Source organism: Marmota flaviventris, chromosome 8 (assembly GCF_047511675.1).
Source record: "Marmota flaviventris isolate mMarFla1 chromosome 8, mMarFla1.hap1, whole genome shotgun sequence".
NCBI classification, from domain to species: domain Eukaryota; kingdom Metazoa; phylum Chordata; class Mammalia; order Rodentia; family Sciuridae; genus Marmota; species Marmota flaviventris.
The window spans coordinates 68410770-68428473 of record NC_092505.1 but is presented as its reverse complement, the minus strand read 5'-3'; the positions used below and the strand labels follow the sequence as shown (position 1 = coordinate 68428473).

General features: G+C 41.8%; 1 protein-coding gene across 1 annotated transcript; it reads right to left on the bottom strand.

The window, feature by feature from the left end:
• Positions 1-699: 699 nt before the first annotated feature.
• Dppa4 (developmental pluripotency associated 4) lies at positions 700-15324 on the bottom strand. Its single transcript, XM_071614909.1, has 8 exons — positions 15254-15324; positions 12862-12967; positions 11684-11844; positions 11548-11598; positions 10302-10614; positions 8606-8804; positions 5893-5919; positions 700-979 (listed from the first exon to the last, which is right to left on the bottom strand). The coding sequence occupies exons 1-8, from the start codon at positions 15275-15277 to the stop codon at positions 700-702; spliced, it is 1161 nt and encodes a 386-aa protein (XP_071471010.1). The 5' UTR covers positions 15278-15324.
• Positions 15325-17704: the final 2380 nt, after the last annotated feature.

The window sequence follows — 17704 nt, the reverse complement described above, 5'->3', positions numbered from 1 at the left end:
TTTTCTTGGCTCAGTGGTAAAGCACTTGCCTCCCACTGGGTTCAATCCTTAGCACCACATAGAAATAAATAAATAAAGATATTGTGCCCTTCTACAACTAAATTTTTTTTTTAATGGAATTTTCTTTCTCCCTCTCTCTAGTCTTTTTTTTTTTTTTTTTGGTCCCAGGGATTGAACTCCATCACTGAGCCACAACCCCAGCCCTATTTTGTATTTTATTTAGAGACAGGGTCTCAGTGAGTTGCTTAGTGCCTTGCTTTTGCTGAGGCTGGCTTTGAACTCAATATCCTCCTGCCTCAGCCTCCAGAGCTGCTGGGATTACAGACATATGCTGCTTCCCCTCCCTTCCCCAGTGCTTAACCACTGAGTCATATCCCCAACCCACCCCCCTTTTAAAAAATATGAGTTGTAGATGGATCCAATACCTTTATGTTTTTATTTATTTATGTGGTGCTGAGGTTTGAACCCAGTACCTCACCTGTGCTAGGCAAGCACTCTACCACTGAGCTATAACTTCAGCCCTCTCCAGCCCTTTTTATTTTATTATTTTTATTTTGAAAATCAAGATCAAGCGAGCTTTTGCTCTTCTGCTCCATAGGAGCTTGCCTTCGTTGTTTTTTTTTTTTTTTTTTTCTTGCTAAGTTGCTTAGGGCCTCCCTAAATTGCTGAGGCTGGTCAAAAACTTAAGATCCTCCTGTCTCAGCCTCCTGAGTTGCTGGGATTAGAGGCCACATGCCAGTGCACTGGGCTTTCATAGACACTTTCATGCTTACATTTTTCAAATGTCTGAATCATTGCACTTTCGAGGGCTTTCTTTTCTACCAGGACATTTTCCAAGTCATTCCCAGTGAAGTCTTCAGCAGTTGGACCACCATCATTTGCCAGGTATCCATGTCCCACACAGTATTCAGAATGGTGTCCTCCCGTGTGCAGTGGCAGGCAAGTAAGAGAGTTCAAAGTCCCATCTGATAACCTTTTCCTGTGACCATTTTTGGAACAACATGGATTTGTTTGAGTCCTCCAAGAAGCAGATGCCAAGATGTCAGATTTATTGGAGAAAACAGTGAAGAAAAATTAGAGGCCAGGGGAGGCTGGGAGACCCAGAGACGGGGAGACCATGAGACCCTGTGAAGGAGGGAAGGGAGTTTGGAAAGGAGGCATCCCAAGTGTCAGTGCAGTTCTGACAGTGTCGGCAGGGCTGATGAGGAGTCCTGGAGTCTAAACTGTAAAAATGACCCAGGCACAGAATCCCTGCAGCTCTTGCTGGTTGGAAGTAGCTGGTAAGAGTTATAGCCTGAGCATGAACTCGCAGTGGTGATTTTAAAGTTGGGACCACATTGGAGCTAGGGATGTAGCTCGGTGTGTGAAGCCCTGGGTTCAAACCCCAGCACTGCAAGACCTATAAATAAAATTTAAAAATAAAGTTGAGATCAGTTACTTTCCCTGTAGTAGATCACAAAAAGACACAAGGTCCTTTACCTGCATGCTTTGAAGTAAATAAAGAGAAATGGGATACTCAGGTGATGGCACTCCTCTTCTGAATACGTTAACATGTTACACTTTCCTGTAAAATTATAATTCCTCCCAGTGATGGGAAAAGAACAGGTTCAAAAACGAAAGACCAAAAGATTGTACATCTAAGTGCATAAGACACAGTAAATCTTCATACTATTAGAGGAAGCCAGGTACAGTAGCACACGCCCATAATTCCAGTGACTCTGGAGGTTGAGGCAGGAACATTGTAAGCTTGAATTCAGCCAGGACAGCTGTTTTTTTGTTTGTTTGTTTGTTTTTAATATTTTTTAGTTATAGATGGACACAATACCTTTATTTTATTTATTTATTTTATGTGGTGCTGAGGATCAAACCCAGTGCCTCACACATGCTAGGCAAGCACTCTGCCACTGAGCCACAACCCCCAGCCCTCAGCCAGGACAACTTAAAACAAGAAATGCAAAGGCCTAGGGACGTAGCTTGGTAGTAGAGAACCTTTGGGGTTCAATCTCCAGTACCAAACCAAATCGAACCAAACCAAACAAACAAAAAAGGATACTATTAGACGAAGACAAACAAAAATATCAAATTATGTATTATGTTAAAGGAGATTAATGTCATAGAAAAATAGAAAGCTATAGGCAGTATATAAAGGGGCTAAATGGTACATGTAGGGGTTGAGAAACAGCTTGTGATTTCAAAAGGGGTTCAGAGTTTGCCTCTTTGATAAAGTGACATTAAGAGAGACTTAGATAGTTCACCACGGGAACATTGGGAGAATGATCATTACAACCAAAGATAAGACCCTAAAGTGAGATAATATTTGGCTGCTTAAGAAACAGGAAGGGCAGGGTGGTTGGAGGTGAGGCAAGAGATAAGGAGGACAAAAGATAGATAAGGTATGGGAGGTCATTACAAGGATAGGTTTTTTCCTGAATGAAATTGATCTTTGGAAGGGTTTAATGAGAAGAATGTGGTGAGCAGATTTGTATTTCTAAAGACCTTTTCATATATACAAATGAGTATTTTCCCAAGGTTGAACCCTGGAGTGCTCCACCACTGAGTTATATCCCCGCCCCTGTCCCCCTTTTTGGTACCAGGAAACAGAGTTGCTTAGTGCCTTGCTGAGGCTGGCTTTGAACTCACCATCTTCCGGTCTCAGCCTCCCAAACCGCTGGGATTACAGGTGGGGGCCACCGCGCCCATCTCCAACCCTTTTTGTTCTGAGGCTGGCCTGAAACTTCTGAGACTGCTGCCTCAGCCTCCAGAGTCCCTGGAACTACACGCCTTTGTCCTAGTGTCTGTCTCTTTTCCCATGTTTTGGTTATTTTTCAAACTTAAAATTTGGTGTACCTGCTCGGCGCGGTGGTGCACACCTGTAATGGCAGCGGCTTGGGAGGCTGAGACAGGAGGATGGCGAGTTCAAAGCCAGCCTCCGAAAGGCACTAAGCAATTCAGTGAGACCCTGTCTCTAAAATAAAATACAAAATAGGACTGGGGATGTGTCTCAGTGGTTGAGTACCTGTGAGTTCAATTCACGGTACAAAAAAAAAAAAAAAAGTTGGTGTACCTGTATATATTCTATATCTCATTAATTTTTAATGTTTTTTGCAAAATTCTCTCTGCATATTATATACCTATATTCTGCATAACCACACTAGTTATCACAACAAAGAAATTTAGTCTCTACCCTGAGTTTGCAGGGAAGAAAAGTTGGAAAAAGAACAAAATTAAAAAAAAAAAAATTGCTATAGTATCATGCAATATTTATTCCGTATTCAGTGAAGGGAGAGATATACATATTGTATTAATGGTGGAATACAATTATTAATTTACTTTTTATAGAGAGAAATTTGTTTATTTAAAAGTGTTGGAAACAGAAAACAGGGAGCCCAAGTGTATTAAGCTCACTCTAATTATTATACTGAAACAACAGATATAATCAGGACAATTACTTCTTCATGATTAGATTTCCATAAATCCTATCAGCAAATATATTAGTAATACTGTGTGCTGTCCATTGTATGATACCAGATGATACATTTCAGTTTTTACCATTTCTGGTGGTGCTAAATTTGGCTAAGATGGACATAAAAAATTTCAATGATTTCTGTAAGCCCCATCTTTGCTAAAATGTAGAAACTTAGTTGGTGCATTTTTAGGAAATTTTTTTAGTGGATTGGGTTTTAAAAATCTCCCCATCTGCTTTTCCCTCCCTGGCTCTCCTCATCAACTAGAGATGCTTGGAGATGTGCTGACATCTGCTATGATTCTGTCAGGGAGTTCACCGGCTTTCTTTCTGCAGACCCATCTCCCTCTGCCAGTCAGCTCAGGCTTGGCAGGCCCTTTGGATTTTCAGCACCTACTCTTGGAATCTTCCGTGTCCCTTTGGAGCCAAGAGAAATTTGGAAGGCCGGTTCTTGATTTCTCACACCACCATTCCTGTTGTACTTCACACCTGGTTCACACCACATACTATGGACACAGACCTATCTGCAAGGCTGGGAACTGAAGTGCAAATCTCTTCCCTTGGCTACCCCTAAACAGCAAGAGGATGGTAGGTCCTCCCTCTGCTGCGGAATTCATCTGAGGCACATGGAGTGTGCAGCTCCAGGTGTTGGTCTCCCTTTCTTTCAAAGCATTAGGGGAAGAGAGTGGGAGTTGGAGGAGCACAAGCTCGCTCCTCAAATAATCTACCATCCCCGGGAGCCAAGGAAAGACCTCAGTCATTTTAACATTTGTAAGGAATGATTCTTTTTTTAAAAATTTTTTTAAATGCAAACTTCCATTTATTTTTTTTTTTAAGAGAGAGAGAGAGAATTTTTTAATATTTATTTATTTTTTTTTAGTTTTCAGCGGGCACACATCTTTGTTTGTATGTGATGCTGAGGATCGAACCCGGGCCGAACGCATGCTAGGCAAGTGCACTACCACTTGAGCCATATCCCCAGCCCAGGAATGATTCTTTATGCCCGGCACCAAAGACACCCAGTGGCTAGTGTTTACTCCCATCATGTTGCATAACCTATGAAGTAAGTCCATGAAAGCTTGGACCAGATGGCTATCCTGGCTTGATCAGTTTTGTCCTGGCTCTGCCAGCTGTTGAAGGGTTCTTCTACCCCTTGGCTTCAGTCTGTTCTAGGCATTAGCTCATTCCTCAAAAGGGAGTATGAAAGAATGGAAGAGGAGCCTGCACACCCACAATCCCAGTGAATCAGAAGGTTGAGGGAGGATGGCAAGTTCAAGGCCAGCCTCAGCAATTTAGCGAGACTGTCTCAAAACAAAAAATAAAAATGTATAAGGGTGTAGCTCAGTGGAAATGCATCCCTGGGTTCTATCCCTAGTACCCCCCCTCAAAAAAAAAAAAAAAAAAAGAAAAAAAAAAACCAAACTAACCCAGGGTTCAATCCCTAGTACCTCCCCCGAACAAAAACCAACCCTATAAAACGGAAACAATAAAATTCAGAAACCAGATTTAGTACATCATTTAAAAACAATAGAAAGCAGATGCATATACCATGCTAACATGAACAATGTGCTTCAACTGGGGGAGGAGTCAGTGGGAAAGTGTGGCCCAGGCTCCAGGCTGGGTGGGCTGCACCTGCAGCTTCAGAGCTGGGCCCTTTGTGTTGCTAATGGGATAGCTGACAGCCCAGGAGACCCTTCAGCCCTGCACTCAGACACACAGAGCATGCATTCTGGTGTTCACCGCAGGGGCTGGGTGTCAGCAGCCATCACAATGAACTCGGGGACCCCATTGAAGGTTTTTTCTTCCTTTCTTTTTTGGTACTCGGGATTGAACCCAGGGCTGCTCTATCACTGAACCACATCTCCAGCCCTTTTCGTTTCTGATTTTGATATAGCGTCTCACTAAATTGCCAAGGCTGCCCTCAAACTTGGGATCCTCCTGCCTCCGCTTCCCAAGTAGCTAGGATGACAAGTGTGTACTTGTTGCCCAGCCTGTTGAAGGTTTTGGTGGTCTCACTGGCTCCTCTTTGAGGCTCCTTGTGGTTAAAGGAATGTGAAACAAGTTCCGACAGACAGTTTGGTTCTTTTTTTCCTTTTGTTTTTGGTTTTTGTTTGGTACTGGGATTGAACCCATGGGCTTCTTGCTACATCCCCAGTCCTTTTCATTTTATAACTAAATTGCCCAAGCTGCCTGGAACTCGTGATCCTTCAGCCTCAGTTTCCTAAATTGCTGGGATTATAGGCATATGCCACTGCCATCTGACATGTTCCAGTGATTTCTTGGTAAGGTGGCCATCTGAGGACATACATAGGCTTTTGGATTTCCATCAGTCTCAGTCATAGCTTGCCACATCACAAGAACAGCAGGTGACATCAGAAGGGGACGAGAAAACCATAGACAGTTCTTTTATCTTGGTATTCTATACCCACCGGAGACTATTAATTAAAGTCTTGTTCCTATAAAACAAATGAAATGTTTGGTTTTAGTAACAGGGAAAACAAAAATTATCAAGTTTTATCCTTTAAAATAGAAACCCACCATTGAAATGCCAGTGAAATTATCCTTAGGACTGTAGCTGTGGCTCGGTGCTAGAGCTCTTGCCTAGATTGTGTGAGGTTCTGGGTTCAATCCCATCATCACAAAATGACAGAGCAAAGAGTCAAAAACAAACAAGGATGTGATGGAGCACACCTGTAATCCAGTGATTCTGGAGGGTGAGGCAAGAGCATCACAAGCTCAAAGCCAGCCTCAGCAACTTGGCCGTATCCTTTCTCAAAATAAAAAATAAGAAAAATTATAGGATGTGGTGATGCATGCCTGTAATCCCAGAAGCTGGTAAGACTGAGGCAGGAAGATCACAAGTTCGACGCCAGCCTCAGCAAATCAGTGAGGTCCTAACCAACTTAGTAAGAGAAGGTCAAAAGGGCCCGGGATGTAGTTTAGTGTTTATATGCTCCTGGGTTTAATTTAGTCTCCAGTACTAAAAAAAGAAAAAAGAAAAAAAAAAAAAAAAGCCAAACAAACAAATGGTTTAGTTGCCCTTTGCTGGATAAACTGAGGCTTAGAAAAGTTAAGTGGCAAGTATAAAATTATTGAAATGATTATTGTTACAGATGACTGCAATCCAAGACTTCTCATCTGCTCATCTTTGGAACAATCCTGCTGCTGCTTCAAAATAGTTTTCCCCTCAACTACTGAGATTTGTCAAATTTGGTGGCTGTTTGTTTGTTGGCTTGTTTGTTTACAGTGGTAAGGATTGAACCCAAGGCCTTGCACACTCTAGACAAGCACCCTACCACTGAGTAACATACCCTTATCTTCTTATCTACTTATCTAGAAGCCATATGTTAGTTGGTATACTTTATACAAAGATCAGCAAATTTATCAAGCCCTTTTCCCCAGGTCTATTCCTCTTTGGTCAAATAATTTTGTTTAATACGTTGATTTCAATTTGGTTTAGAACTTAAGCTACAGAGAAAAACCCTTGGTGGTGTTCCTGCTGTTTTCTTAATGATTGTGCTTCCAAAGTTGATTGTTTACTGATTGTGAAGATAGTCTGTTGATCACATAATATAACAAAAGACATCTTTTTCTAAAAAAAATATTTATTTATTTATTTTAGTTTTCGGCGGACACAACATCTTTGTTTGTATGTGGTGTTGAGGATCGAACCCGGGCCGAACGCGTGCTAGGCAAGCGCACTACTGCTTGAGCCACATCCCCAACCCCAAAAGACACCTTTCAAAAGAATGCCAGGTTAGCTGCTGGGTAAACTCTGAAGCTCCAATATTAGATACCAAACTAATGATATTACTTCAAATGTATAATGCTCTATTTGAGTTAAGAATTTACCCAAACTAATCCTACTCACTGAAGTAATTTCTACAATAGCTTCAGATAGGCATTAATTGAGACAATTGTGGTCTTGCACCCTATTTCACCACATTGTAGTCATACTGAACTACTTGCAACTTGTGATTTGTCTAAGTTCTTTCGTAGCCTTGGCACTACTCTCCATGCTGAAAGATGAATTTATCCCTCCTTTCTATTTTGTCAATTCTTCCCTTAAGAAATCTTTTCTTGCTGGGTATGGTGGCACAGGAGATTAAAGCAGGAGGATAGCAAGTTCAAGGCCATCCTGGGCAGCTTAGCAAGACCCTCAGCAACTTAGCGAGAACTTGTGTCTCGAAAAGTAGAAAGGGGGGCTGGGGATGTGGCTCAAGTGGTAGCGTGCTCGTCTGGCATGCGTGCGGCCCGGGTTCGATCCTCAGCACCACATACAAACAAAGATGTTGTGTCCGCCAAAAATTAAAAAATAAGTACTAAAAACTCTCTCTCTCTCTCTTAAAAAAAAAGTAAAAAGGGCTGGTGATGTGGCTCAGCGGTAAAGTGCCTTGAGTTCATTCCCAATACCAGGAAAAAAAAAAAAAAAAAAAAAGAAGAGAGAAAGAAAGAGAAATCTCTTAGCCAGATGCAGTGGCACATGCCTATAATCCAGCTACTTAGGAAGCTAAGGAAGGATCATAAGTTTCAGGACTGCCCTGACAACTTAGTGAAACCTTGATTCAGAGTAAAAAGTAAAAGGGCTGGAGTATTGCTCAATGATAGAGCACTCCTGGGTTTAATTCCCAGTACTGTTGAAACAGTTCGTTCTTTAGGACTAGGATATAACTCAGTGATAGAGAGATGCCTAGCATGTGAGGTCTTGATTTGGATCTTCAGTACTGCAATAAATAAATAAATAAATAAATAAATGAAATATCTTTTTTGACAACGGTCATCACATGGCACTCCAGTTATTTATATGCCAGTATATCCCCATTGGACTGGAAACTAATTAGAGGAAGATGATTTTTGTCTAGTCATTATTTCTCTGTAGTCCATATACTTTGAATATAGTAATTCATTACGCAATGAATTGTGCTGCAGATTCTGTGTTTCCAAATAGAAGCAATAAGCTTTGAAACATAAATGTTCTTTTTCTTGGGGATAGAGTTACCTAGGTACTAATATTCTCAAAACTCCTTACTGATAACTTGTGCTTGAAATAAACACCGATGAAGATAAATGAGTATCCTTCCTCTTCCTCAACCCCAAACCAGGTGCCCACTTTGAGTTTATAGAAATGGACCAGGTGGTTACCTCTTAACACACTTGGGGCACAACAGGTTGTCCTCCAGGTGTCGGGGTGGAAAACTGCAAGAGGGGAGTAAGAACAGTGCGCTCACTTTCCCTTTTTTCTTTTCAGGTACCCAGGCTTGTCCAGCGTGAAACTGCAGCTGAACCCAACCACTTTTGTCTGCAGGGAGACTTCTGCCATGGACCACACACCACCTGACACCTGAGGAAGAAACGAGATTTTCTATGAGTATACCAGGACCACATGCTCATGTTCAGACTGACCATAGCCTGTCACTCTTGATTCAACTATCGTATTCAAATGCTATCCCCAAGAAATGAACTCTGAATCCTAACTTCACCTCTACTCTACCCTGCTGCATTTTAGGAAAGTATGAAAAGACAGTGCAGGTTCAAAATTAAAGGCCTGGCTAGGTGTGGTGGCACACACCTGTAACCTGAACTACCTAGGAGGCTGAAGCAGGAGGATCACAAATTTGAGGCTAGTCTGTATAACTTAGTGGGACCCTCTCACCGTGTCTCAAAAAAAAAAAAAAAAATTAAAGAATGGTCAGTGTAGGGCACTTCTGTACTCAATCCTCAGCACTGAGAAAAAACAAAACACAAAGCAAACAAAACAAAATACTTCAAGACCACCATGAAATAGCTTCAGGGGTCTCAACTTTCACTGCATTTCTTATAATACTTAGAAGATAAATTTTGTATTATTGATTTATTTTATGACAAGAAAACTGGGGACTGTTATGTCACTCAACAGATGCCAGGAGATCCAGAGCTCAAATCCATATAGTTGACTTTTATTTTTAATTAATTAATTAATTTTTGTGTTAGTGTGTTCCTAGGAATTGAACCCAGGTCCTTTTATATGGTAGGCAAGTACTCTACCACTAAATACATTCTCAGTCCTTTTTCTTTTATTTATTTATTTATTCATTTACTTATTTGTCTATTTATTTATTACTGAGGATTGAACTCAGGGGTACTTTACCACTGAGCTACATGCCCAGCCTTTTTTATTTATTAATTTTTAAAAATCATTTTTCTGGGGGAGGAGGTACCAGGGATTGAACTCAGGGCCACTCAATCATTGAGCCACATCTCCAGCCCTATTTTGTATTTTATTTAGAAACAGGGTCTCTCTGAGTTGCTTAGAGCCTAGCTTTTGCTGAGGCTGGCTTTGAACTCTTGATTCTCCTGTCTCAGCCTCCTGAGCTGCTGGGATTACAGGTGTGTGTCACTGTGCCCAGCTTAAAAAATCACTTTTTGAGACACAACTTACTTAATTGCCCAGGCTGCCATTGAACTTGCAATCCCCCAGCCTTAGGCTCCTGAGTAGCTGGGACTGTAGGTGTGTGCCACTTTACCTGGCTTATTTTTTATTTAATTGATTGCCTAACACTGGAGATTGAACCCTGGGGTGCTCTACTGCTGAGTTATATCCCTAACTCTTTTTGTATTTTTCTTTGTGACAGGGTCTCACTAAGCTACTCAGACTGGCTTTGAACTTGCAATCCTCCAGCCTCAGACTTCTGAGTGCTAGATGACTGGCGTGTGCTACTGTGCCCAGCCAAACAGTTGATGTTAGACATTGCTGTTACTGGCTCCAGGAATTTCCAGCCCTTGAGGTGATTTAGATATACTTTACTAATTGAGCCTATCTCCTCACTGAGTCAGAATAAGCTCTCCATATTGGGCTTACCATGGGTCTCTGGTGGGGACTGCACAGTCTCCTCCTGCATGGCGCTGGCTTCATCTGTATTCCAGGAGCCCAACACCTCCTCCGGGGCAGATGTCATCACCACACTTGTACTAACTTCTTCATAGAGAGCAGGGGGCTCCTCAAGGACAGGCAACTCCTCTGGTGAAGGGACCACTTCAAGGGGAGCAGTACCCACAGAACATGTTCTTTTCTTAGAACTTCCCAGGGGCTTTTTCCTTTTGTCCGCCTTCAAATTACTTCGAATTGACATCCGGGTCTCGTTTGCTGTGATAGGAATATTCTGCAAATAGAGCTAAATGTTAGAAATAACAAAATAAAAGTGGAATGTAGAACAGTGGTAAAGCATTCCTGAGAGATTCAATACCCAGTACCAAAACAAGCCAACAATAAACAAACCAAAATAGTTCGTGAGGCAATGCACTTGCTAATTAGCTCAATTTAGACATTCTGCAATATATACCCAATGAACAATGTTTTACCCCATAAACATTTACTATTAATATTCATAAATTAAAACAAAAGAGACTAGAGCTGTAGCTCAATCGTAGAGGTTAGAATGACCTTTGGTTCAATCTCCAGCAGCAAAAAATAAATCAAAAATAAAATATAATTTTTCATTAATTTTTATCATGTTGATGTTAAGTGAAGACAGGAAGACATTGTTCTTATGACCAGGGAGAAGCAAGAAAGAGGGGCTGAGATTGCTCCTCAACTCACCCCTACACCTGGTATTGAGGACTGAACTCAGGGGTGCTCTACCTCTGAGCCATACTTCAGCTCTTCTTCTTCTTCTTTCTTTTTTGGTGTGGGAGGGATACCGGGGATTGAACTCAGGGGCACTCAACCACTGAGCCATATCTCCAGCCCTATTTTTAATTTTATTTAGAGATAAAGTCTCACTGCATTGCTTAGTGCCTCATTTTTGCTGAGGATGACTTTGAACTCATGATTTTCTTGCCTCAGTCTCCCTCAGCTGCTGGGATTATAGGTAAGTGCCACTACTCCTGGCCTACCCCAGCTCTTTTTATTTTTTATTTTGAGACAGGGAGGGCCTCACTAATTTGTATAGGCTGGCCTCAAATTTGCAAATCTCTTCCCTCAGCCTTCCAAGTCACTGAGATTACAGGCGAGAGCTACCATAACTGGTCTCTAAAATCTTATTACTGAAGAAGTAGGTTACCAGGGTAAGAACTATTAATTTTCCTTAAAAGAAAACGTTACTCACCTTTTGCTGTGGGTAAGCCTTGTCACAGAGCCTCTTATATGTGTCTAATTTCTAAGACAAGAGAAAAAGAGTTACTAAAGAAAACAAGGTTCCTATTTCTCCTCCCAGCAGGGTGTCTCCCACCCAGAGCCCTCACCTGGCCTTTGCTGCTCAAATGTAACTGTTGGCACCAGGCCCGCAAAACATCTCGGTGAACAAAGTTGATTGGTGGCAGTTCCAAGGGTAGGGGAGGAACTGATATCTTTTTGGGACATTTTTGGCTGTTAGTATCTTCTGATTTCTTCTTTGGACAGGACGCTGAAGGAAAATGGAAGAACATTAGCAATAACTAACTTCTATGTCACTTTCCCATTCAAAAAATATAATCACTTTTAGTTCTCATAGTCCAATCCCCCATCATACAGTCAAAGGGCTTGCTAATGGCTCCATAGCTTCCAAGGGGCAGAACCTCAAACCTAGGACCTAACAGTTCTACTGAAACTCCCCACTCACTACTCATGACTCATATGTACTTGTTCCTTTTGAGCCCGTCCTATAGAGTCCAGGTAGCTGCACTTCCATCCTGGGAAAACCTCTGAAATATTCCAATTAGGATCATAAACACTCAGTGAATACTTAGTGACATTATTTATTTAATTTTTTTGTACTAGGGATTGAACCCAGGGTCACTTAACTGCTGAGTCACATCACCAGCCTTTTTTTTTTTCTTTTTTTAACTTTGAGACAGAGTCTCACTAAGTTGCTTAGGGCCTTGCTGAGTTGCTGAGCCTGGTCTTGAACCTGCAATCCTCTTCCCTCAGCCTCCCCAGCCGCTGGGATTATGGCTGTGCACCACCACATATGGCTCAGTGATATCTTGTCTTCTACCATAAAACAAAATAAACACCCGGCAATACAACACAAACCACCACTAACCCCCATAATTCTGCCTCCCCACCGCCCCCACCAGCCAGGGCAGCCCTTGGATCTTACTGTGCCTATTGACTCCTTAGCTCTACTGTTTCTGTTCATTCTGCTGCTATGGTACCTCACTCACAATCACCATTCGATAAATGTTCTCAGAACACACCTCCAGGACAGACACAAACTGGAATGGCACTAATGGTCACTAGGGTTTACTGAGCATATATTACTGGTCAGGCACAGTGCAGGTGTCTTACCTAATTATTCTAATGTCAATGATAACCAACCCTACATTCCACCCCTAATCAAGCTTAGGCATTGTCCTCACTTATTTTTACAATGCCTTTAGAACAATTCTTCAGGCTTCTTGGACCTGAGGAAGTGGGATTAGAGGATTTGTAGATCTTTTACCTTGGTCATCTTGCACTTTTTTTTTTCGTTTTGTCCCCTGTGTTGAAGTGCTTGGTTGACTAGAAGCTCCTCTTTCTTCTTGCCTCGACTTCTCTGTGTAGCTCCTCTGGGGTAGAGGACTGGTCAGTCGTTCCTCTGATGTGTCACCCCCCACACACCTACCTGCTCTATGATTAAACCCAGGGGAGCTCTACCACTGAGCTACATCCCCAGCCCTTTTATATTTTTGAGACAGAGTCTCACTAAGTTGCCTAGGTTGGCCTTGAACATGTGACCCTCCTGCTTTAGCCTCCCAAGTAACTTGTATTGCAGGTGCGTGCCACTGCTCCTGACTTCTCTGGCTATCACCTTAATATCCAGTTTCATTTTTCAATATAGGTAAGCAATTATAGGGGAAATGAGAGGAAGTCAGTTTGAAAGTACAAGATAGAGGGGCTGGGGATGTAGCTCAGTGGTAGAGTGCTTGCCTAGCATATGTGAGGCCTTGGGTTCGACCCCCAGGACCACCCCCCCCCCCAAAGAAAAAAGCCCAAGGAAAGTACAAGATAGAGTTATAGATATAAACAAAGAAGTAGGGCTGGGGTTGTGGCTCAGTGGTACAGCACTTGCTAGCATGTGTGAGGCACTGGGTTTGATTCTCAGCATCGCATATAAATAAATAAAGGTCCATTGACAACTAAAAAATATTGAAAAAAAAAAAACAACTAAAAAAAAACCAAAACAACAACAACAAAACAACCAAGTAAATAAACAAAAATAGTTTATCTTGGGAGAAGAAGTCCTTGTGTCCTGTACTATATCCATCATCTCTCACCCCAAAAATGTCTCCCCTCTCATTCCTTCATTCTTGACTCCATTTCCCTTAGGTGGGTGACTGCTTTTTGCATGAAGAACACGACCTGCCAGGTTCTTCTCTCTCATCTCAGCCTGGTCCCAAGTTGCTGCTCTCCATTCCTCAACCTCCAGTCACGCAATTCTTTTCTTTGCCTAAGCGATTACTGAGGCCTGTCATGAAATTTCAGCCCAGACCCTAGCAGGCTTCTGTTGACATTCTTACTCTTCTTTCAGAAGCTCACTTTAAGTGTCATTTCACCTGGGAACCCTTTCTAGTCCTTTCAGTCAGATCTGCCACATATTGCCTCATGCCCACAATTTGTCAATTGGAATTTCATATGTACTCCTGTGATCTGATCAATGCCTGTGGCTGCATTTGATTGTAAGCTCCACAAGGGTGTAATTTCTTTCCCTTTTATTGTAGGCACTCAATAAATCTTGACTGAGTTAAAAAGAACAAAGGGCAATGGGAATAAGTTGTTGAATACAGAGATGCTAAAGTATTAGGCCTTTATCTTTTGCGATTGTAGGGCATTGAGCATGCTAGGTAAGAACTCTACCACCAAGCGACATCCCCAGTCCCTTTTAGAATTTTATTTTGAGACAGGCTCTAGCTAAGTCTCCCAGCAGGAGCTGGTCTCCAACCTGTGAGCCTCCGGTTTCAATCCACCCCCGTAGCTGGGGTTACAGGTGTGATTCCCTGTGCCTGGCTGAGCTTCTATTTTATATAGGTATAGGTTTGACGTGTCCTTATTTTCATTCATTTAATCTACAGAATAACCTCACAACCATTTACTTTTTAAATGTAGAAGCTGAAGTCAAGGTGAGGAAGGACACACTGGGTAAGGGCACATTATTATAATTAAACCCCAGGTAAGGGTGCTCCAAAATCTTTCCAATTTCCTCCAGGGTGGGAGAAAGGGAGAAATTAACATTTGTTTGGCACTACTACTCCGTAGTACTTTCACATTCATATTCAAAATCAATATTTGCAAAACCCTTTCACAAAGTACTTGCATTGGGGCCTCACAAAAATCTTAAAATTTAGAATGTTAAAAAGAGTCTGCTTCTAGGAAAGAGGCTCAAGCATGCTCATTCCTGGGTCTGGCTTCTGGTCATTCCTCAGGTCTCTTGACCCTGAGCAAAGGGGACCCAGCTCCTACGGCTTAGGACCAGGATCTGTCAGATGGAATTAAGGGGTTTCATTCTCTCCCCCCCCCGCCCCCGCCTCAGCTCTATGACCTCTTCCTAAAAGCTTCCCCCTCTCCGCCCCTTTTCTCCTGTGACCCTTTCCCTCCAGGCCCAGTAGTAACTCTCAACTTCTCCTGACAAGACAAAGCCTCTTCACAATCACAGCAGGGAGCGTCACTTCCTAGCTGTTCTTTCACTCAAATATACTGGGCTGCGACTGTGTCTAAGAGCTTTTTTTTTTCCCAACAAAGAAAGAGGAAAAAAATTTAAATCCTTTCCTTTATCCCCCAAAGAAAGATCAAGTGTGCTCAGAAGGAGAAACATGATACTAGAAGAAGAGAAAACAAACTTACAAAGTTGTATTTACCTCCTTGTCTCCTGAATTCTCCATACTTGGGGAAAAAAAGTTGAAATTGATAGAAAATTCTCCTTCCCAAATGGCCCCTGACCCCAGAGCACTCTGAAATGTCTCCTCCTACTTCCTGTCATCCAAAGTCACTCTTCCTTGTCCCCTCCCCTTCTGCTCCCTCCCTCCCAATTTTTTTTTTTTTTTTGGTTCTGGAGATTGAACCCAGAGGCACTTTACCACTGAGCCACAACCTCAGTCCCCCACCCCACCCCACCTTTTTTTTTTTTTTTTTTTTTAGTTTTGGGACTAAGCCTTGCTAAATTGCTTAGGGCTTTACTAAATTGCTGAGGATGGCCTTGAACTTGTGATTCTCCTGTTTCATCCTCCAGAACTGCTGGGATTTCACACGTGGGCCACTGCACTCAGTTCCCCCACAATTTCTGCATGCTAAAATTGCCTTGCTAATTTATGAGGCCATGGTTGTGTGGCTGAGTTATTAATGTGTTTCCTGATCCTTTTCTGTGAATTCTTAATTTTTATCCAAATTGTGGTTCAGGAGTCTTCGGGAAGTCAGAAGCTCATGGGATGATTTCTGAAAAAAAGAAAAGCAAACAGAGACTTCTGAGCTGGATGTTAAGGGATTCATGGTGGAACACATGGAAACAATTGAATCCAGGGACCAGAACTTGAAGAAACTATATATTTTCTATTTCTTATGCAAGTCACCCAAACAATGAAAACTCCAGCTTTCTATCACCACTACTTACAATATGCCAAGCACTAAAAATTATTTTTAAAGTCTATAATACCAGCGGCTTGGGAGGCTGGACTAAAGGATTGCAAGTTCAAGACAGCCTCAGCAACTTAAAGAAGCCCTAAGCAATTTAGCAAGACCCTGTCTAAAAAGATAAAAAGGGTTGGAGATGTTGCTCAGTGGTTAAGCACCCCTGGGTTTAATTCCTAGTACCAATAAATAATGATAATAAATATCATACACATATAAGTATGTATCTATATCTATCTATATATATGTGTGTGTGTGTATATATATATATTTATTTTTATATATTTTTTCCCCTATTGCATTGAAGTGCAAATTGTGGACTGGGCAGGCCCACAGACACCAAGGAGGAAAGCAGGTGGTGTGTTTAGAACTGGGGATTGAACCAGGGTCACACTACCACTGAGGTACACTCCTGGCCCTTTTTTATTTGACACAGGGTCTCACTAAATTATTAAAGCTTGCTGGGCACAGTGGCACATGTCTGTAATCCCAGAGGCTTGGAGGCTGAGGCAGGAGGTATGCAAATTCAAAGCCATTCCCAGCAATTTAGCGAGGTCCTAAGCAACTTAGCAAGATCGAGTTTCTAAATAAAATATCAAAAAGAGCTGGCAGTGTGGCTCAGTGGTTAAGTGCCACTAGATTCAATCTCCCCTCCCGCATTTATTTTATTTACAAAAAAATAGCTGAGGTTGGCCTTGAATTTACAATTCTCCTGACTCAGTCTCCTGAGTTGCTGGTTTTACAGACCTGCACTACAATGGCTGAGCACTTGCCTAGCACATATGAGGCACTGGATTTGATCCTCAGCACCACATAAAAATAAAAAAATAAAATAAAGTCATTATGTTCATCTATAACTAAAAAAATTTTTAAAAATCTTTAAAAAAAGACAAACTGGTAGAGTGTTGCAGTGCATATCTGTGATCCCAGCAACCCAAGAGGCTGAGGCAAGATGGTCATTAGTTCCAGGTGCACCCCAGCAATCTTGGGAAGACTCAGCAATTTAGCAAGATCCTGTCTCAAAATTTAAAAAGAAAAAGAAAAAAAGGTTGGAGATGGAGCTCATCTAGAGTGGCCCTGGGTTCAATTCCTAGTACCAAAAAGGAAACAAAGAAAAACTGTTTACTATTTTGTTATGGTATCCTTCTAACACCTAAGTTCTGTCTATCCTAAGTTCAAAAAATCTTCATAGTTGAATCTCCTCACAAGTTGAATAAATATGTACGGAGAGCTGTTTTATGTTTAGCATGGGAGACAGAACAGGACAAAATCCAATAAAGACATTGGCCTCATGGGTTTAACTCTGGTAGGGAGGACAGATGGCCAATAGTGTCAATGGCTAATAGCATTAGCAAATGCTTTTTCATGTGCTTTAAAAATATACATATCTACGGATTTACATGTATGTGATCAAAACAAATGCAAAGCTGGTAGAGTGTTGCATGCCTGTGATCCCAGCTACTCAAGAAGCTGAGGAAGGGAGAGGCAAGTTTGAGGCCAGCTAGGCAATTTAGGAAGAACTTGTCTCAAAATACAAAAAATAAAAAGAGGCTGTGGAGGTAGTTCAATGGTAGAGCACCTCAAGGGTTAAGGTCAAGGGTCAATCTCCAGTGCAAAAAAAAAAAAAAAGGGTGTGGGTGTGAGGAGGAGCTAGGGGCATAATCCAGTGACAGAGTGACCTTGGA